At 34.6% G+C, this 23,333-nt stretch overlaps 1 protein-coding gene across 1 annotated transcript in view; it reads left to right on the top strand.

Annotated features, from left to right (window-relative positions):
- Positions 1-2,894: 2,894 nt before the first annotated feature.
- Positions 2,895-23,333, top strand: part of LOC116094328 (E3 ubiquitin-protein ligase RING2-like) — a 31,289-nt gene continuing 10,850 nt past the window's right edge. The window contains exons 1-3 of the mRNA XM_031376175.1: positions 2,895-3,043; positions 17,562-17,615; positions 18,375-19,248. Of these exons, the coding sequence (XP_031232035.1) occupies positions 18,519-19,248 (730 nt within the window). The 5' untranslated portion in view covers positions 2,895-3,043; positions 17,562-17,615; positions 18,375-18,518. The remainder of the gene's footprint in view (positions 3,044-17,561; positions 17,616-18,374; positions 19,249-23,333) is intronic.

Below are 23,333 nucleotides of genomic sequence, written 5' to 3'. Positions count from 1 at the left end.
CTGTGTAGTAGCTATAAAGTCTATTGGCTCTATGCCCAGAATTCATACAGCTGGACTATATGGCAGTGTAAGTTCTAGTTTTTGAAAGCCTTCCAGGCTGATTTCCAAATAGGCAGTACTAAATGAAAATCCTACCAAATATATTTAAGAATTCTCATGTTGTCACATCATGCCCATACTTGGTATCACTTGTATTTGTTATGTAGCAATTTTCTTTAAAGTAAAACTGTTCATTCTCAAGAAAAACTAATTATGATACAAGATGTGGTAAATTGAGGCACAACATTTAGTCCCGCAATGAAGCCAATTAAGGCACAGGATCTAAACAATTCAAAAGCTTCAGGATATCTCTTGAACCTCAGGAGATTCACTGGGTTCCTCCATACCCAAGCATGTAAGCATATAAGATGTAAGGTCTCTTGAGACATTTTATTTTCGACAAACAAAACTTCATAGAAGAAGCAAAATACAGGCAAGCTACCTGGAAGATAAGAGATGAGTGAAACTTCCTGAAACAGGATATCTGAGGTGCCTGAAGAAGAAGTCTCCAACCTGTTTAGCTATCTTCCTATTGTGTGGTGTGCTGCACATTTCCAGCCTACTTGATCCATCATTTATTCAAGGGTAAGTATTTGGTAACCCAATTGTTTTTGAATCATTCTTGCTACTGTAAGTAACCTCTCCCCAATGACTCTCCTCAACAAAATTCATTGCTTCAGTAAGTTGGAATTTGAATCGGTACTTTGTTCTGTCATCAGTTCCCCATTGGGGTGAGTAAATACTTCTTACCATCCCAGAAATACAACATCTACTTGAATTCCTAGCCAGAGCAATTAGACAACAAAAAGAGATCAAAGGGATACAAATTAGAGAAGAAGAAGTCAAATTATCACTATTTGCTGATGATATATTATACCTAAGTGACCCCAAAATTACAACAGAGAACTTCCAAAACTGATAAACAACTTCTGCAAAGTAGTTAGACATAAAATTAACTCAAGCAAATCAGTGGCCTTCCTCTATTATAAGGAGAAACAAATTGAGGAAAAAAAATTAGGGAAACAACACCTTTCACAGTAGTGACAAATAATATAAAATACCTTGGTGTGACTCTAACTAAGCAAGTAAAAGATCTGTATGACAAGAACTCCACATCTCTGAAGAAGGAAATTGAAGAAGATCTCAGAAGAATAAAAAATAAATTCTAGTAGTAACCTCAACATTTTGGCATCCCCTCCTATATGGTTTTGCCTGAACAATATGATTATCTTTTGTATTTTCTTTCTAAATCTCTTTCTGGAGGCTAGGTATTTGTTGCATTGTGTATTTGTTGGAAAGTAAAGGGGGATATTGTATTTGGCTTTATTCTATTTTGGGAAATACAGTATTTTAAAATAAAAAACAATCAACTTTTTTAAAAAAAAGACCATGACACAATTCAAGACCATTTGTTCATAGTAAAGATGTCAGAAAATAGTGAGCAAGCTTCTCACTTCTCAATGCAGGAATATTTAGAAAAAATAGTAACTTCTTATAGTGACACAAACATGGTAATACTTAACAAATAATTTGTGTTGTGAACAATATTTTCAAATAACCAACTATGTTGCAGATTCTGTCACCAGAGATGATAAAACATTTACTATTTGACAACAGAGTATCTGTGAAGTTAATGAAAACCTAGTCTCTCACACTCAAAAACACTTGTACAAACTATAAATTCCAAAACATTCTTCTTCAAAGACATTTAATGAAATAAAGATATGTCAGTTGGTATTTAGATAACTTAAAGTCTGATAATATTTTGTTGGTGTGTCAAGGTAGTTAGCATGATATGTGAACATTCCTCATTGAGCTATACCTTAGGGAATCAGGATTTTTATGCCAATTAGAGTCAGCTAATATTTACTATATACTCCTGAAGGATCTGAAAGTTCTTTAATATTTCTGCTTTATTATTATTATTATTATTATTATTATTATTATTATTATTATTATTATCATTATGTAATATGTTTTACAACCTAGTCATTATCCTCCTCCTGATCCACCCTCCAACAGTTCCTGATCCCATTCTTTATCCCCCATCTCCAAGAAGATGTATCCACCAGTCACCCCACCATGCCTCCCTACTCCCTGGGCCTCAAGTCTCTAAAGGGTTAAGTGCGTCTTCTCTCACTGATGCCAGACCAGGCAATCTTCTGCTATATATGTGTTGGGGACCTTGGACCAACTGGCTTATGCTGCCTGGTTGGTGACGCAGTGTTTGAGAGATCTCAGGAGTCTAGATTAGCTGTAACTACTGGTATTCCTATGGGGCTACCCTCCTCCTCAGTTTCATCCAGCCTTTCCCTAATTCAACCACAGGGGTCCCTTGCTTCAATCTATTGATTGGATGTAACTATTTCCATTTGACTCTGTCAGCTGCTTGTTGGGTCTTTTGGAGGCCAGCTGTGCTAGGCTCCTGTCTGTAAGCACACCATAGCATCAGTAATAGTGTCAGGCCTTGAAGCCTCCCCTTGAGCTAGTTCCCAATTTAGGTTGGTCACTGGACCTCCTTTCTCTCAGTCTGTTCTCCAATTTTGTCCTACAGTTGTTTTAGCAGAAAAAAATGGAAACAGGCAGTCTCCGGAGGCAGGAGATGGGTGGACCATGGAGAATGTAGCAAAGATCTGGGAGGTGAGAGATGCTGAGGACTCAGGGAGAGACCTTAGATGAAATGCCCAACAGTGGGGAGAGGGAGACCCACTGGTCTCAGACCCAGAAATGTCTTTGTCTAAAAGAACTGCAGGGACAAAAATGTTTCTGCTTGAAATTTTTCTTGTTTTTATTTTGTTTGTTTGTTTTTTTATAACTTTTTTCTTTCAAATTACAGCCATGTTTGAAGTCCTAATAGTCTGCAATAGGCCCATCCTGGTACCAGAAAAAGCCACTCTGATTTGCTTCTTCATTATGATGTCATAAACACCCTCCTCACCTGTTATCACAGAAACCATCAGTGCCCACAGTAAGCAGCACCAGTATGCTTATTCACCACTAACAGGTAACATGTTTCCTAACTTTCTCTTGACTTTTATAGAAGAGACATGAAAATTTTCTAGTAGATTTTGAATCTGGGTTTTGGTGTCTTACTTTTTTTGTACTTTCAGTAATATATTAGTGTCTGTTAGTTGGTATCTATTGAAATGATCTCCTTTATAATGTCATGAGAATTGTAGAGGTCTTATTTTCACCAATCTCTTGTATATACTCTATAACATGTTCTAGCTCATATAAATTATTTCATAATCTCATTGTTAAAAGAACTTTATACTTAATTTAAGTAACACTATTATTGTACATCCTGGCCCAAGTGATATGTATCCATCTTTGTTTTGATGTCAATTTGAAGTCAGAATCTCCCTCAAATTGGGGCACGTATCCTTCATGGGAACAGAGTTTTAGTGTTTTAGTAGCAGACTAACATACTTTTTTATCAGCCTTTTCAATATTTTGAGGGTTCATTTATTTCTAGATTTATGAAAACTGCAATTGATCCTGTGTGAATATTGATGTATTTAAATTCTTATTTTCTTTATTTGACATATTGGTTTGACTTACACATTCAGTTAAGATAGCATTGCATTAGATCTAGCTCCTAGGGCTTAATGTTAAATATAATCATGCAATTAATTTCCTTTCTCTCAATTTCTTCTCCTTTTCTCCTCCTTTTCCTTTTCCTCCTCCTTCTTCTCTTCCTCCTTCTCCTTCTCCTCCCCCACCCTTTTCTTGGTTGATTATGACAGGTTCACATAATCTGGGTGGGTTATGCTGTGAGTCCCAGGCTGGCCTGGGCCTGGCATTTCAAGTCTTTGCCAGGTTAGGCACTTCCTTTCCCACTGAGGCTAGACAAGGCAGCTCAGCTAGTAGGACATATCCCACATACAGGCAACAACTTTTGAGTTAGCCTCTGTTCTAGTTATTCCAGACTCAAATGAAGGCTGAGCTGCACATCTGCTACATATGTGTGGGGAGGCCTAGGGCCAGCCTGTGTATGTTCTTCTGTTGGTGGTTTAAGGGACTCTTTCATCTTTATAAGATTGGATTTAAGGTCATTTCCTTCTGTTTCAGTTGTGTTGGGAGATCCAGAGCTTGCTATATGGTAGTACATGTGCTTCGGAACTATCATATTGACCTGGTTCCCGTTGATTGTGCTCTTTTGGGGGCATTTAGCCATCTGGAATGTTTTGGTTCCTGGATGTTCTTATCATACTAGGTATTAGGAGGGGAGTGAACCTTGATGGCCCTGATGTGTCAGGCCTCTGATGGGTATCCTTAGGCTGTGTGGCTCCAGACCTGCAGTTTTGTATGGCTCAGGAGGCCCAGGTGTGATGAAGGTGGGCAGAGAAGTGCCAGGAAAATGGATGTCCCCCAGGGATGACAGGCTGCTTAGAACAGCTTGACTTGGCCTGCAGGGCTCAGAGAGCAGGAAAGATGAGTGTGGGAAAGGAAGCTTCCTCACTATCGTCTAAATCTTGATCAAGTTCAGATTGGTTTTTGTTGTCAATGTTTGCCATCTTGTGAGAACTCCAAATAGAGTTCCAGGAGGTTTGGAGGTGGAGCCAGCCACTGGAGTTGCACTAGGCTGTAGCAGTAGCAGTAGGAACAGCTAGAAATAGTGCCTGCTCAGAAGGCAATTAAAAAGACCAGAGATACTTGTTGCTTGGGTGTTGATGTTAAGCTTGAGTTTACATAACACCTTATGTGGGCACACCCATCTGATACTAGGTTATTGTTTTTCCTCACTTCTTATCCTCATAAAGTAACACATTCAGATAAAAGATAAAGATACTTTAATTAGAGATTCAATTAACAGAGCCACATGCGCACCAGGTTGAAGTATATTTCTCAGAAAGGAGTTAACAACACAGAAAATTATGTGTTACATATTTTAAAAATGTTTCCATGGGCGCTTATGAAGTGGGCACACATTCATGGGGTAAATTTACCCTTTTTCTTCACAAACCAAGGTGAATTAGACCTCACATCTATGATATTTTCCACCATAATATCCTAGAGAAGCATAAATGTACATAATCAAAACTACAATAAAAATAATATTGTAATGAGGTAGAGATATTTTGAGGATGAAAACTACATATAAGTATAGCATATGAGAAAATGCTCTGACACTTTATAAGACAGAAGAAACAACTAGTCTGTATCTTCAAAGTTGATTAAACTCAAAGGGGCATTCTGACCATCAAGAGACATGTATATTAAGAACTAACTGCAGGGGGCTGGAGAGATGGCTCAGTGGTTATGAGCACTGACTGCTATGCCAAAGGTTCTGAGTTCAAATCCCAGCAACCACATGGTGGCTCACAACCATCCTTAATGAGATCTGATGCCCACTTCTGATGTGTCTGAAGACAGCCACAGTGTGCTTACATATAATAATAAATAAATCTTTAAAAAAAAAGAACTAACTGCAAGTTTGTTGTTGTTGTTTGTTTATTTATTTGTTTGTTGTTGGGTTTTTTGATACTTCATATCTAACTCTTGTCATACTGTGACATTCCTGTCTCAAAACATGTATTCTTTTAAGCTTATATGAGAGGAGGGGAGGAATTCTCTTCCATTAGTAACTTTTACACTAAAGAGGTATGCAGATACTACTAATAGCCCCAACATCCTTTTTACCTATGATGGTAGAGTAATGAATACATGTTTTGCTGAGTATTGGATCCTGTTGATATTAATTAGTAGATGATAGGGTTTGAAAGTCTCATGAAAATGGGCCAAGATTTCCCTGAGACCATTCTGCTTGCCATTTTCAATTCTTCCTCAATGTGTTGGGATTTGTTCTGAAGAAAGTGGGCCAGCACTGGATCCTGTTCATGTAACTATTAAAAAATGATTAAGAGGATAAAATAAATCAATGATACCCTCATTAATACAAATACTGATTGAATAAAGGTAAATTCAATAAGCACAGATCACCGGGCATAAAATAAGGAAAAGTTAGTCACATCAAGGAGAAAAAGCAGAAAATGAAGAGTGCCATGCCTTGGAGTGGGAGAAGGATTAACATCATAAGTTTGAAGATGACTATTACAAATTCAAATGTGATGGAATTTTTCTGCAGTAATAGTAGAGGAGATATCAAGCAAAGAGCTGTACTTTTATTTAAATAAAGCCAGACAAAATGAGGTAGGAAAATGTAAGCATAATTATTATCAAGACATCTTTCATTAGGATAATTCCAAAGTCAGAAACTATGGGTTATAGATCCATAGATTTGCTTATTTGTATTTGATATGCAGCATTCATTTTGAAGATAAAGTCCAAGTCCTTACTTGTTCTTCCACGGTTGTCTTGTATATTATTTTTCTTGATAAAAGATGTTTTCACTAGGACAGTTGAACTATAATTTTCTGGAATTTGACAGATATTAAAATACTGGGTTTTTTTTAATGGTAGAAACTAGTCTCCTGAATGTCTGTCATTATACGTAACAGAATCAGGATCTCTGGGAGACTTGAGGAACCAGTCACTAGTAGGATTTTTTATATTCATTTTACTTAGGAACATCTGAATAGACTATCAGTAGGAACTAAATTCAACACATTCTCTACCTGAAACATGTAAGAATGACAATTTTGATCAGTTCTTAGTAGAATTACTTTTTCCCCAGTTTTAACATTTATTCAAGATGTTATTTTTTATTTTGTCATTCCCACTTTATCTTTCCTATATCCAACTCTTTCTACACTTCTCTTACTTACTTGCATATTCTTGGCCTGTTTTTTTTTTTTTTACTACTATGCATATATTTATAAATCCTACTGATTCTCTTTAGTGTTTTGTATATATATGCCTTCAAATCTGACCCTTGGGAAAAATAACTCCATCTATTAGTATTCAGTATTTTCTTCTAGATCTTTGTCTGGGATATGAGCCTATGAAAATTTCCTCTTCTTAGATAAAATTTTTATTAATGTTGTTTATTGGTGTGGGTCTTCTTTAGGGAGACATACTGTTGTAGTACTATGGATGTAGCTTATCTGTTATTTCTAGGATACTCAATCTCACTGTAGAATTCCTGGTCCTCTAGCTCTTACAATCTTTCCTCCTCTCTTGTGCATTGTTCTCTAATCAGAAGTTGCATTGTAGAGGAACCACAGGCAACTGCATTTTGACAAATTGTACTTTTCTGTAGTGATCCCTATCTCATGCAAAAGAACTGATTTGATGAGGGATCAGAGCTAAAGTTATTCCTGAGTATAAGGATAAGTATTTAGAATGCAGCTAGAAATTATGTTGGTCTAGTAAAATGGCTATAGTAGGTATTTCTCTAAGGTCCATGACCACACTAGTCATGGGTTACATAGATTTCAAGTACAAGTCATGAATCATCTCCTGTTGAGAGAAATTTAATCCTAATTTGGGAGCTATTATCTACTGCAATGTAATGAGTGCCACTATTGCTGGTCATTGCTATAGATCATAGGCATCAAAGCTCAGGAGAACTCTTAATTTTCTCTTCTGGTAGTTTTCATATCAGCTTTTTGTACTATGAAAGCTAGTCCTCCAGGAGAAAGCTTCTGGGTCAAATACATATCTAATACTCTGAGGCCTGTATACAAAGTACATGGTATCTCCAGCAATAGAAAATTATATTAAATATCCAGGAGGCAAAACATGACAATGGGAATCATCTATATTGTTTGGTTAGTCTCTTGGATTTCCCTAACCTACAACTCAAAAGGAAGTTTCTACTGCTTTCTGCTTGGATTTTTTTTAGATGATATATGGTTATTAAGCATAACACTGTTAGGCCAAGTATTGAGAGTTCATTTGCTGTATGTGTCTGTGCATCTGTGAGAAGAATTTTATGCAAATATAAAACAAATACGACTAGGGTTTTAAAAAAAATCCTTAGTATTATTTTTCCCTCCTTCTTTTCTCTACTTCTGTATTGACATTCCCCCCCACCCCCCGCAGACACACAGTATTTTTACTTGTTTATGTTTGCTATACTTTTCTGGTAGGTAACAACATGTAAGTAGCCATACATCCTTTCCCCCCACTAATTGTTAAAATGAAATGAGTCATTGTGAGTGTTGCTCTTAGAGACTTATGAAGAGCTTCTTGTCTCTATTCTGTTCCCATCAGTTTTATCACCTACAAGAACAGGCCTGGATCTCCCTGATCCATAGAAATAAAGGATGCATGTCTCTCTCAAAATGAATCTCATCTTTTCACCATAAGCACTGTTTAATATCACTCATCTGGAAGATCTTTGCTCTGTCTGATCAAAAGGCTAATTGCTTTAACAAAATCAGAGGACCCTATGAGAACAAATTTTACCCTGGGTTATGGCTGGCCTTGGAGAACAGGGTAAACATAACAGCTATCCTTTAAGCCATTGGCCATATTTAGTTTCAGCATCCAAACTTTGTTAATGACCATTAAGAAGGATGTTTTCCCTGATTTTGAAGATGAAGTCATAGATTTTAGGTTATAACTTTTATTAAGCATTCAAAGCATAAATGGTAACAAACATCATTAAATGATTTAAATTTTATTAAAATTTGGTTTCTTAAGTCTTAAAAAGTGTGACAAACTTAGAAGAAACCATGTTTTTCAATACAATATAAAATCTTTGTTGTTTAGATAAGTTTAAATAAATGCTTCCAAGAACAGATAAACATGAGAAATCATACTGTTTTAAATAGAGGAATATATAGTAGTTTTATACTTAGAGCTCTCATGAAATCTGGGTTGGCCTGGATCTGCTATTTAGCTGAGCTCCTGATCCACCTTCCACTCTACAAAATTGGAATTACAGGTTTGGAACCCCTTCCCATTATGTTCAGTAATGGAGGTCAAACCCAGAATACCATGAATCCTAGGCAAATGTTTCTACAAACTGATCTATATTCCCAAGCATATCAAAGATGGACTTAATATACTATAAAACTTAATCGTCATACTTGTACTTTTTTTATGTTTTATTTCTCACAAACTTCATGTGGCATCTTGCAATTATTATAAATCCTGTGGATTTTGGCCTCATTTTCATTTTATTTTGTAAAACATAGTGAATTTATTTTAGGGAAAGGTTGGTTTTTAATATAAAAGAAACCTTACTCTTTCAACTATATTCTTTTTACATTTCTATCTATTATAAAATATATTCTCTCATATAACATATTTCTAGCTGCAGGCTTACCTCTCACCAACTTCTCTGACCTCTCTCCCCTAAATCCACTACTTCTAATTTCCTTTCAGGAAAAAAAAAAACAGGTCTCCCAGAGATAACAGTTGAACATATCATAACAAGATGCAGTAAGACTTGGCACAATCCTCATACTAAGGCTGGACAAGGCAAACCAGTAGGAAGAAAAATGTCATAAGAGCAAACAAGAGTCAGAGACACACTCATTCCTACTTACAACTCTCAACTAAACCCCAGATTAAACTTTTAAACTTGTGTATGATTCATACTTACACTTTGTTTTCATATTTTTCTTCCAATTATTACATACTATCTACTTTAATTCCTTTCCTAATAAGATAGAGCAAAATTAGATCCATCAACTTATTATAATTGTTTAACATAAATACTATTTATAACAAACTAACATTGGTAGTTTCTTGGTTTTGGATAGGCTTACATTTTGTTACTTGATTTTATTGGAATTAGAATTTTTTCCATAAGATATATTCTTTCCCCCATCCACACTTCTCCCAGAATCTCTCCAATTCCCCTCCTACCCAAGTCTATACCTTTTCTTTCTTTCCCATTAGAATATGAATTGGAATTTAAATCATAACAATAATAATAGTAATAATAATAATAACAACATGAAATAAAATACAAGCAAATAATATTAAATAGGACAAAAGAAACAAATAGAAAGAAAAGAGCCAGTGAAAAAGCACATATATATGCTAGAAAATCCATCTTCATCCCAGAAAAAACCCATAAAAATAAAACTGGATATCATAATACATAAGGGAAAGATCTTGTCTTAGCTTTGGTTTTTATTGCTGTGACAAAACATCATGACATTTAGAAGGAACTTGGGGATGAAAGGGTTTATTTGGCTTCATTTCATTATCACTGTTCATCATCAAATGTGATCAGTACAGCTACACAAATAGGGCAGGAACCTGTATTCAGAAACTGATACAAAGAAAATCGGTGATGCTGCTTTCCAGCTTGTTCCCCATGGCTTGCTGAGTCTGCTTTCTTATAGAACCATGGATGGTAACACCCCAAATGGCCTGGGCCATCCATCATTGATCATTAATTAAGAAAAAGCCTTTCAGCTAGATTTATGGAAGCATTTTCTCAATTGAGGTTACTTCCTTTCAGATAACTAGCTTGTGTCAAGCTGACATTACACGAGCAAACACAGATCTGTTAGGAAAACAAAAAGTGGAGAAAAGGCCTTATGAGGAAAAAAATAATAACCGTCCAAAATACTATTGAGTTTGTTTTGTGTTAGACATCTACTACTTGGCATGGGGTTTGGTTTGCATAGTGGTTTATATACCCAGTGAGAATCTCCTGGACCAAACTAGTTTTTTTCCCCCCTTTGGGAAGAATTGTCAATTGCAGAGTTCTTCTCCACTAGGGGATGTGTCTTGTGCCTACTTCCCCTTTCAGTACTAGAACCCCATCTGGCTTTTACCTTTTAAGGCTTAATGGATTCTGCCACAGTGTCTGAGTTCATATGTATGTCAGCCCTACTGTGTCTAGAAGTCCTTGTTTCTTTGGTATCTTCAATCCTTATTGGCTCATTATTTATGCTTCTCCTTCCTCAGAGTTCCCTGAACACTTAGGAGAAGTGTTTGGTGAAGAAATCTCATTTAGGACTTAGTGTTCCAGGTATCTTCTCTTTCTCCCCATATTTTCTAGTTCTGTATCTGCATATTTGTTTCAATCTATTGCAGGAAGATGTTTCTCTAATTATGACTGAACAAGACACTGATCTATGAGTATAGCAGAATGTCATTAGAAATATTTTTTTTTTGGTTTATTTCTTTAGTAGTATGCAATATTTGCTTTTTCCCTAGGTCCATGGACAATACAGTTCCAGGTTCCTGGTTATCTGAGCAGTATCAGGGATGGGTTTTACGTCACGGAATGGGTCTTAAATCTAATCAGATATTGGATGGTTACACCAATGAGCTTTGTGAAATTATTGTACTAGTACATCTTACAAGTAGGTTATCATTGGAGATGGAAACTTTTGTAATTCGTTTGGAGTTTACCTTTCTCCTCTGGAAGCCTGCACGGTGTCTTCCACTATGATGAACACTCATCATAGGGGTGAAAGCTCTAGGTTGACACCAACTTGACTTCTCCATAAACAATGAGTTATGTAGGTGTTGTCTTTGGCAGTAGGAACTTACCAGCAGTTTTCGGAGAGCAACCAATAGCCTTGACAAGGCTGTATTATTTGGGCATTTCTATGAGACTTCTTTAGCCAACAACTCATTTAGATGTAACTGGTCTTATTTGATGGCAAGAAATTTCTAGTTGGGCTTTTGTCTCTCCCATTATTTGGTAATTCTACATTCTCTATTTTCATATATGTTTATATTTTAAGAAACCTCTACTATATTAGATTTCCATATGATCTTTCAAAAGGCCCTTCATTTCAGCTGTCCCTCCCCATATTCCCTCCCTTATATCGTCTTCCATCTTCTTTCCCATTTTATCTTCCCTTGTAGTCTCTACCCACAAATAACTATACATTCTATTTCCCCTTCATAGGAAGATCTTTATTTGCTTTCTAGTACTGTAGGCTATACCTAACCTCTGTGGTTATACAGATTATAGCTCACTTATCAAGCACAATATCCACATATAAGTGAATACATGTGTGTCATATTTGTATTTGGGGTTTGAAATTTGTCTGAGATTTGTATTTTGTTGTCTCAAGCAGGATGAAGATTTCTACTTCCAGCTATTTACCTGACAATTTCATGATTTCAGGTGTTTTTAACAGCTAATTAATATTCCACTGTGTAATTGTATAACATTTTCTTTGTTCTTTCATCCATTAATTGGCATGCAGGCTTTTTCCAAATTCTTATTATTATGAATAGATCAGAAGTGAACAAAATTTAGCAAGTATGTCTGTAGTAGAATAAAGCGTTATTTGTGTGTATGCCCATGAGTAGTACAGGTGAATGTTGAGGTAGATCTATGTTTGTTTGTTTGTTTTCTAACTGAGAAACTGCCATACTGATTTTCATAATAGCTGTGCAGGTTTGCACTTCCAGCAGCAATGGATAAATATTTTCCTTACTTCATATCCTTACCAGAATGAGAAGCCATTTGTTTACTGATCTTGGCAATTCTAACCGGTAAAAGATGGAATCTCAACATAGTTTTGATTTACATTTTCCTGGTGACTAAGGATGTTGAACAATCCTGCAAATGATTCTCAGCCTATTGTGTATTTCATTTGTAGTGAACTCTCAGTTCAGATATGTACCCAATTTTTAATTGAGTTATTTTTTTCATGATGTCCATTTCTTTTAGTTCTTTATATACTTTAGATGTCACTCCTCTATTGCATATGTAGTTGGTAAAAATTCTTTTCCCATTATGATGGCTGACATTTTGTCAAAATAATGGTGTTACTGTCTGTACAGAAGCTTCTCAGTTTCACGAGGTCCCATTTATTAATTGTTTATCTTATTGTACCTGCTAGCATTATTCTGTTCAGGATATATTTTCAAGTGCCAATGAGTTCAAGACTATTTCTCACTTTTTCTTTTATCAGATTCAGTTTATTTGGTCAATTTTAGAAGCATTCAAACATTTGGATTTGAGTTTTGTGCATGGTGATATCGATGGATCTATTTGCATTCTTCTATATGTAGACATCTAGTTTGTGCAACACCATTTGTTTAAAATGCTGTCTTTTTTCCACTGTGTATTTCTGGCTGCTTCATCAAAAATCAGCTGTCTATGGGTGTGTGGAATTATGTATGGGTCTTTAATTCAGTTCTACTGATTAATTTGATTGTTTTTAATGGCAATTCCACATTTATTTTATTAATGAAGCTCTATAGAATAATTTGAAGATTATTGGTATTCATTCATCTTTGAAAGTCTAATATAATTTTATGTTGAATCCATCTTGCCCTAGGCCTTCCTTTATTGGTTGTGAGACTTTTAATGGCTGTTTCTATTTCTCTGGAGGTTCCATATCTGTTTAAATTGCTTATCTGATCTTGATTGAACTTAGGTAGGTGCTATATATATCAGGAAATCTATCCATTTCTTTTAGGTTTTCTAATTTGCTTGAGTACATATTTTTAAAGTATGCCCTTATTTTTCTCTTTATTTCCTCAGTGTCTGTTGTTATCTCACACTTTTTGCCTCTTATTTTTATTAATTTTATCTTTTACTCCTTTTCTTTTAATTAATGTGGCTAAGGGGTTATCAATCTTGTGGATTTTCTTAAAGAACTAACTCTTCATTTCATTGATTCTATGTAGTGTTGTTTATGTGTTTGTTGTTTGTTTGTTTGTTTCCATTTTAATGATCTCAACTTGAGTTTGATTATTACTTGCTATCTACTCCTTCTCAGTGTCATTTTTGTTGTTATTGTTCTTTTAGTGCTTTCTAGTTTTTCCTTATATTGTAAATGTAATTTCTAACTTTTTTAAAAAAAAGTATGAATGCATAATTATATGAACTTTTCTCTTAGAATTGCTTTCTTTGTGTCCTATAAGTTTGGATATGTTGTGTTTTCACTTTCACTCAATACTAAAAAGTTTTTAATTTCTTAATTTTTGTCTTGACACATTTCTTTTCGTTTAGTAGTTAGTTGTTCAGTTTTCATGAGCTCCTGAGCTCTTTGTTGTTTCTGTTGTTGATATCCACATTTATCAGTGGTAGTCACACAGGATGCAGAGATGTTATTTAAAGTTTCTGGTAAAAAGTTGCTTTGAATCCATGTATGTCTTCTGTCTTAAAGAAAGTTCCCTGAGGTACTGATAATGTATATTCTTTTGTGTTTGGATGAAATGTTCTTTAAATATGTGCTAGGTACATTGGATTTGTGATGTCATGTAGTTCCAGCACTTTTAGCTCAGTTTAGTTTTTGTCTAGATGACCTGTTTGTTGATGAGACTGGATTACTGACAGCACTCACTATCATTGTGTGAGAGTTAATATGTGATGTAAACTGTAATGCTGTTTTTTTTTTAACTTGGGTACTCATGTTGTGTAAATGTTTACAATTACAATATCCACTTCTTGTTTTTTTTTTTTCTTCCCTGGGTTACTATGCAGCATCCTTCCCTATCTCTTATGATTAGTTTTGATTGGCAACCTATTTGTTCAGATCACAAAATTGCTGCACTGTCCTGCTTCATGAGTCTATTTTCTTGTCATTTCTTTTTGCATCTTTATACCCTGAGGTGTTGTCTTTCCTAGATGTTAAGGTGTTTTCCTTCAATGTTGCAGAATGATGGATGCTGTTTTTGAATCCAATCTATTACTCAGTGTCTTCATATTGGGGAATTGACAGAATCGATGTTGAGAATTATCAATGAGCAATGTTGGTTGATCACTTTTATTTTGCTGCATTGGTGCAGATTTTTTTTCCACTCTTGATTTGCTAGTCTGAGATTATTCATTTCACATGTTCTCTTGTACGTGTTTAACCTTTTCTGATTGACTTCTTCTCTGCTAATGCCTTGTTTGGAACAGGCCTTATAGATAGATACTGTTTACATTTAGTTGTATAATTGAATGTTTTCATTTCCCTATCTATAGTGATTGAAAATTTTATGAGATATGGTAGTCTAAGAGGTTGTCTGTTATTCCATAGATTCATAGTATATATTTGAAGTCCCTTTCTGGCATTTAGTGTCTTCACTGAAAGACAGGTATTATTCTAATGGGTCTACCTTTACACATTGCTTGATATTTTTCCCTAGCAGTTTATAGTATTCTTCCTTTGTTCTCTATGTTTAGTGTTTTGATTATTGGGTGTGAAGAACACTTTCTTTTCTTGTACAGTCTATTTGGTGTTGTGTTTGTTTCTTATTCCTCTATAGGCACCATTTCTTTAGGAAAGAAAGTATTCTACAATTTTGTTAAAAATATTTTCTGAGACCTTGAGCTGGGTTTCTTCTCCTTTTCCTATTCCTATTATTTATAGATTTGGGACTTTCATAGTATCCCATATGTCCTGAATGTTTGTGCCTGAATGTTTTACATTTAACATTTTTCTTTGAAGTATCCATTTCTTCTACATTGTTTTCAATGCACAAGATACATTTTTCAATGTTTTCTATTTTTGGTGGCTTTTCTCTTAGGCTTTTCCTTGCCTTCTTAAATGTTTAATTTCTAATTTTACTACAGATTTTTTTTATTTATTATGTAACATTTGGCCTTTTTATGCTATTTCTTGCTCCTGAATAAATGTAGCCATTTGCCTTTTTCATGTTTACCATAGTTCCCAAATAGTGACACCAAAGGTGACTTTTACTAATTGAAGCCTAGGTATTAAGCTAGGATTATTCCCAACTAGCTTATAACTCAATTATTCTATTTATCCTCATCTAAATTTTGCCACATGATTGGTTTCCTCTCCTCAGTTTTATTCCCCCAATTTCCTCTACATATTAGTGCCAAATATTGCTGTATTTTATTCTTTTCCATAGTCCTTCTCTCTGCCAAATATCTAACCTTACTATCTATACCTTTGCTATAGTCATAGGCTTTTTATTACCCAATCAGAAAGTGGCTTACATAGGCAAGGAAGGACAGAGATACATCTTCACCACAGTGTAAAGAAACATCACTCCAAGATCTTCTCCTTTGGTTCCAATAAAAGGCTTTTTCTCTAATATCAATAAACTATATACAAGAACTATTATGAAAACTATCATGTAAGAATTACATCTACAATTTCTAGTTCATATGCATTTGGCAACTTTGGAGAAAGTACTCTATTATCTATTCTATTTGGGGGAATGCAAAGTTCCATACTTAATTTACTTTCTCTATCATAACTTGAATTTTTCAATCCAAAAAAACACTCTTAGACTTTAAATTATTTTTGTAAATACTAAACAACTAAAGCTTAATTCTGAGATTATAACTATGCAGTCTGTAATCCCATCAGAGACCTGAGATATATTACCAAAGTAAACAGGAAATGCAGAGTAAGCAGCTTTCAAAACTACAGAAATGACAAGCTTGCTGGCAAGCTGGACAGTCACCCATGGTTTCTAGGTGTTGTTGGAGAATCATTGTTGGCCTTCTGGGCCAAAATATCTGACAAATTTTTCTGTGAGGCCAGAATACTGATGTACTTACCATGTTTTGGCAATGCTCAGCAGTCAATTCCTTTGTGTCCTTCCTCTCCATAGCTTGGACAGTATTCTGTCAGCAGTAGAAGCAAGGTCAGACTTTTGCCCAGTGGCCAGCTTTGTCATATTTGTAGTAAACTCTTCATAGAGCTTCTTTGATGGCCATAATATTTGAAGTAGTGTTAGGGTGCTGACAAGAGTATTTGTGTCTCATTGTCACGAAAAGCCTTATGTCAGTAAAACATCTTCAAATGTCATATTCTGTAGATCTCTGAAGTTTTTGAAGACCATCTATCTGTATTATGTCTATATGCAATCATTTCTTGTTTCTATCAATTTACTATCTGCTTAACTTTGAATCTATCTACAGAAGGCTAAATAAAGCTTACTTCTGTAATTAAATAAACTAGTACCTAACATGACTACAAGTTTAATTGATTGACTACTAACTTGTCTTTCTTACTTATAGTAAATAGCTTGTAATAGCAGCTTTCACGAACTGGAAATTAGCATTACATTTTTTAATGAGTTGCACAGGTACAATACATTAAGTTAAAACATATATAAAGTATATTGTAGCAAAATAACCTTAACTTTGTATCAATGTACAAAATCCATACTAAATGTAGTATATTTGGCTTACCAATGCTCTTTAGTCTAAAAGTAGATTCAATAGTCTATCCTTTTTCCTGTGATTCACATTTTTTCTTTTCACTCCTCCCATCTTTTCCCCTACCATTACATTAGAGAGAAAGAAGGATAGAGGAAAGAAAAAGAAAGAGGGAAAGAAATCCCTTAATATAGTCTGTATTACTTTTCCTGCCTGACCAAGACCAAAACCAACTTTTGACCAACATCACTTAAATGATGGGTTGCTCTTACCAAAAACCTTTTGTAATGGTAAATAATATTTTGTCCTTGGAGGTTTATATCACCTTGAAATTTTTCATCTAAAGGAAATACCTATGAATTATGAAAATTAAACCAACTCAAATTGTTTTGAGCAGATTTCTAGCTATATTACAATGGTGGTTTCTTAGTATATAAATATAAAGTCACTTGGAACATCAGTTTTTCATTGACTGAAAACTGTTCAAACAAGCTGTCTTCCAATGATTGTGATTTTAAGATATGGTAATTGTTTCATGGAAACACTGCATTTAAATGGAAAGTCATTTTTTTAGTTTGAAATAACATGAGATTCATATTTCTGTTTTCAGCTTTGAAGATCATCTCATGGCGGACGAATTTATTCCACCAAGTTTTCATCTAAGGTTATTCTGATACCCAGTAATATAAGTTTGTCCTTTTCAGAATGTTTGTGCAGATACCATGAACCAGACTAAGAGAAAATGTAAAGTTAAATACATACCAAACATCTTTTCAGACATTGTCTTTTTCCACTGGTTTGCTCAAAATATTTTGAAACATGTTGATCTTCTTTTGTAGACTGGCTCAGTCATGGAAATTTTTCACAAATTTAAATATTTCTTTACTGGGAAGACTTTGATAATGATAATACACTTGAAGGTATACTTTTCAGAATAAGAAATATTCAATATGTATTGTGTTGCATATTATATTTTTGAGCAAGTAAATCACTTCTAATAGCCAATTACCCTCCTTTTTCACACACACACACACACACACACACACACACACACACACACACGTGTAATTTTGTAACGACTGCATCATGTGTGTGTGTGTGTGTGTGTGTGTGTGTGTGTGTGTGTGTGAATGGTAGTTCACTAACAGGTGTTTCTCAAATATTTTCAGTGACACTAGGGATTACATCCTTGGAATTATTCCTGTTAGGCTAGCCATGTTTCTCTGAGCCATAGCCTAGCTTATAAGTGATTTGTTATCCTCTAAATGAAGGATAACTAATGGAATTGAGCAGCCAGTGCTGTTAACTGCAGAGCCATCTCTTTAGTCTATAATCTATGTGTTTTGAGATAGATTTTGTCAGACTATAAAAATGATTATTTGCCTTGTCCAATTAACATTTTCTTCATTTTTAATCTTTGCAGATTTTTACATCCATAAAATATTCCATTGTACTTGAATAATTTGATGCTCAGTGGTGAATTGAAAAAACAAAGGAAAACTATGCAAAATCTCTAGTCCAGCCCAAACTGAGACCAGAGGAGCCTCAGGCTCTGTCAGAAGCCAATATGTCACAGAGAAGTCAGACAAAGGAAAAACACCCAGAAACTACATCGGAACAGAATTCACAGGACTTACAAGAAACATCTCAGAAAAGAACTACAAGTGACTTGGAAACTGTGGCTTTGTATAATGAAGAATTTAACAACTTCAGGTGTCCAATTTGTTTAGATATACTAAGGAACACCAGGTTTGCAAAATCTTGTTTCCATAGATTTTGTAAAGACTGCATCATTACAGCACTAAAATTAGGCAATAAGACCTGCCCTGTCTGTAGGAGAAAACTAATTTCAAGACGGTCACTGTATCCAGATCCTAAATTAGATGAACTCATAAGCAAAATGTTTCCAAGTTGTAATGAAAAGGATTCCTCTCCACAGAAACCATTAGGAAAAAGGAAATATAAAATGAAACAATTCTCTAATGTCATCGGGGAAAGAAGACACCAGAAAACATCCACAACCAGAGTCCAACATGGAGAAGAGCAACAAATTACAACTACTAGTGGATTGGAAAGTAATAATGACAGTTCACCCTGCTGTAGTAATGGATCCACACACAGCAGTGATAAAGCAGGTCCCAGTAGCAAACGAACCAAAATAATTGAGTTTCATCATGATAGTAAACACACAATAGTGACCTATGATTCTGTGACTGATGGGGCTAGTGAGACCAGACTTCATCGGTCTCTCAGAGAAGAAGATGACCCTGCACATGCAGAATTAGCAACGACCTCAGGTAATTCCATTGGTAATTAACTTTCCCTCTATCTGGGTTTGGAGTTATCTTAGGAAAGATATCAAAGAAATAGGGAACCAGCTTGATAAATATTTATATATCCAGTGATAGCAGTGTATAATTTATGTAGCATTAGGCAGAAACAACTTCACCATTTAAGTGGCTCTATTTCTTTGGAAGTGGAGAGGGGAATATACTGGAAAATTTGTAGTCTTGTGGGCCTTTCTTTATTCTTTACCTACCAAGGAGCATAAATATTTTTCTAGAATCCAATTCCATGGTTATATATGTTTTATACCCTGTATCAAGTCAGAAAGTTTGACTTGATTCTAGGTATGACCAATGTTACCACACAGTTTGTAAAGATATATTTCCATTGAGCAATTTTCCATGATTAAATTATGAATGGAAGCAGATCCTCTGTACCATTGTAATAAAATCCATTTTGTCATTAAAAATACTTACCTGTTAATATTGACATGTTACAGATTAATGTTTTAAAAATTTATGTTAAAAGCTTAAAATTCCCAAAGTTTATTTATTTATTTTTAATTTTCAGGTCCTGTTTTCCTTTTATTGAAAACAGAATAATTTCTCATGTAATACATCCTAATTACTGGCCTCCCTGCCCCTACTGCTCTCAGGTCCTCCCTTCATTCCTTCACATTTGTATCCATTACCTTTCTGTCTCTCATTTAAAAAGAGCAGATTCCTAACAACAACAAAGCATAACAAAATAAAATATAAGATAAAATAAAATCCTACACACACACACACACACACACACACACACACTCACAGAGTCCAGTTGGATGAGGCCAACCAACAGAAGCAAAAGAGCCCAAATAGAAGACACAATAATCAGAGAGCTACTTTTTTACACTCTCAGGAATCCCATAAAAATTCTAAACTAAAGCTATAATATATACACAGAGGACCTGGTGTAGAACTGAGTAAGCCATGTACTAGCTATTTTATTCTCTGTGAGTTCATACCAGCTTTGTTAAGTTGATTGAAAAGCCCCTGTTCTCTTGGAATCCTCTATTTATCTGGCTCTTGAATACTTTCTACATCCTATTTCACAGATGCCCTGAGATTCAAGGAAAGGGATTTGATGGAGACAAAACATTTAGAACCCTGTGTTCTAAGGGTTCTCACCCTCTCTGTATAATGCCTGAATATGGATCTCTGTATTTGTTCCCATCTGCTGTAGGAAGAAGCTTCTCTGATGATGGTTGAGCAGGGCACTTATCTACAAGTATAGCAGAATATGAAGAGGAAAGTTATCACAAATTAAAAAAAAAAAACACTTAGTGTTTGATTTTAGTCTAGGTCTCCAGGCTAGACAAAATGGACCTTATGACAAACCAGTTAATGATTGATTATTCCCACAAGTTTTGTGCCACCATTGCTTTATTGAGTGTATTATACATACAGGACAGCACGGTAGATCACTAGGTTTGTCACTGCAGGTTTATCCAAATGACAGTGTTCGCTGGCTTGCAGATGGTTTTCAGTTTCCTGAGGTCCCATATATTAATTATTGATCTTAGTGCATGTGCTATCAGTGCCCTCCCTGTTAAACAGTAAATCTTCTCCTGTGCCAATGAGTTCAAGGCTATTTTCCATTTTCTCTTTTATCAGGTTCAGTGTATCTGGCATTGATCCACTTGGACTTGAGTCTTGTGCAGGGTGATAAGTACAGATCTATCTACATTCTTCTATATGCAGACATCCAGTCTGACCAGCATCATTTGTTGAAGATACTGTGTTTTTACAGCATGTATTTCTGGCCTCTAGTTCAAAGATCAGCTACCCATATGCATGTTTATTAATCTGTGGATCATCGATTCAATTCCAGTGGTCAATCTGTCTGTTTTTATTCAAATGCCAAGCTTTTCTGATTATAATAGCTTTGTAGTATAACTTATTATAGGTGACCGATATACAATCAGAATTTCTTTTATTATGCAAGTTTTGTTTTAGTTATTTAGATATTTTGTGTGTCCAGTTGAAAATTGTCATTTCAAGATCTGTGAGGAATGGTCTTATATATTTGATGGAGATTGCATTGAATCTGTAGATTGCTTTTGCTAGGGTAGCCATTTTTATTAAATTAATCCAACCAACCAATGAGAATTGGACATTTTTCCATCTTCTGATATCTTCTTCAATTTCTTTCTTCAAAGACTAGAAGTTTTTATCATACAAGACTTCCACTTGGTTAGATTTACTGCAGGATGTTTCATATTATTTGAGGCTATCAGGAAAAATATTTTCCTGATTTCTTTCTCAATTTGTCATTTGTATATAGAAGGACTACTGATTTTTGTGGATTAATTTTGTATCAGCTATTTTGCTGAATGTATTTTGCTGTAGAAATTCCCATGTAGAATTTTTAGGGTCACTTATTATACTATCATATCATCTTCATATAAATATATTTTCATTTTTCTTTCTAATTTGTATCACCTTGAACTCCTTCAAATGCCTTATTACTCTAGTTAAGACTTCAAGCACTCCACTGAGTAAATATCAAGGGTTTTATAAACATTGTCTTGCTCCTGATTTGAGTGGAATTGCTTTGAGTTTTTCTCCATTTAAGTTTATATTGGCTATAAGCTTGCTGTGGACTGCCTTTATTATGTGGAGGTAAGTCTCTTGTATCCCTAATATCTCCAGTACTTTTATCATGAAGGAGTATTGGATTTTCTCAAAGGTCTTTTCTGCATCTGATATGATGATCATGTGGATTTTATCTTTCAATTTGTTTATATAATAGATTACATTAAAATATCATTGTATATTGTACTATCCTTACATCTTTTGGGTGAAGTGTATGTGATTATGGCCCATGATCATTTTAATGTGTTCTTGGATTTGGACTGCAAGAATTTTATTATTTTTGCATCAATATCCATAAGGAAAATTGATCTGTAATTCTCTTTCTTTGTTGAATGTTTATATGATTTTGGAATCAGAGTTACTATGGACTTATAAAAACGAATTGCATAATGTTCCTCAGTTTCTATTTTATAGAATAATTTGAGGAATATTGGCTTTAATTCTTCCTTAATGTCTTATGGAATTCTAGAATAAAGCCATCTAGCCTTGGGCACTTTCTGGTTGACAGACTTTTAATTACTGTTTCTATTTCACTATGGATTATTGTTTTATTTAAATTGCTTATAAGATGTTTATTCAACTTTTGTAAGGGGTAAGTACAGAAAGTTATTCATTTCTTCTAGATTATCCAATTTTATGTCAGATTTTTAAATTTTGCCCTAGTTATTCTTTGGATTCCTCAGTGCCTCTTATTATATCCCCGTTTTCATTTTTGATTTTGTTAATTTGGATTTTCTCTCATAGCTTTAGTTAACTCATATAAGGTTTTGTCAATCTTACTTTCTCATAGAACCATTCTTAGTTTCCCTGATTCTTTCTATTTTTTTTTGTTTCTGTTTTATTGTTTCCAGTCCAGAGTTTGATTATTTCTTGGTGTCTATTCTTATTGGATATGACTTCTTTCTGTCCTACAGCTTTCAGGTGTGCTATTAGTTGCCAATATGAAATCACTTCATTCTCTCTCTCCCTCTCTCTCTTTCTTTTTCTCTCTCTGTCTCTATATTTCTTTCTTTCTCTCTCTCTCTCTCTCTCTCTCTCTCTCAAGCACACACACACTTGAATGTATATAGTACTAAGAACTTTTCTACTAGCATGGCTTTCATTGTGTTCCACAAGTTTGTGTATATTATTTATTCATTTTATTCGATTTTAATAAATCATTAATTTTTATCATTATTTCTGTCTTCACCTATTTTTATTCAGAAAAGAATTTCTCAGTTTCCACAAGATTATAAGCTTTCTGACATTGCAAATATCCTGCTTTAATCTGTGGTGGTCTATCTAATAGGATTCAGGTGGTTTCTATTTTCCTGTATCTGGTAATATTTTATTGGTGTCCAAATATTATCAATTTTAGAGAAAGTTACATGAGATGCCCCAAAGAAATATTCTTTTTTTTTTCACATTTGTAGATATTTTCTTTATTTACATGTAAATTTCTCCATTCCCAGTTTCCCCTC

The sequence above is a fragment of the Mastomys coucha genome, chromosome X (genome assembly GCF_008632895.1).
Source record: "Mastomys coucha isolate ucsf_1 chromosome X, UCSF_Mcou_1, whole genome shotgun sequence".
In the NCBI taxonomy this organism is placed as follows: Eukaryota; Metazoa; Chordata; class Mammalia; order Rodentia; family Muridae; genus Mastomys; species Mastomys coucha.
This window is presented reverse-complemented; position numbering and strand designations above follow the sequence as displayed.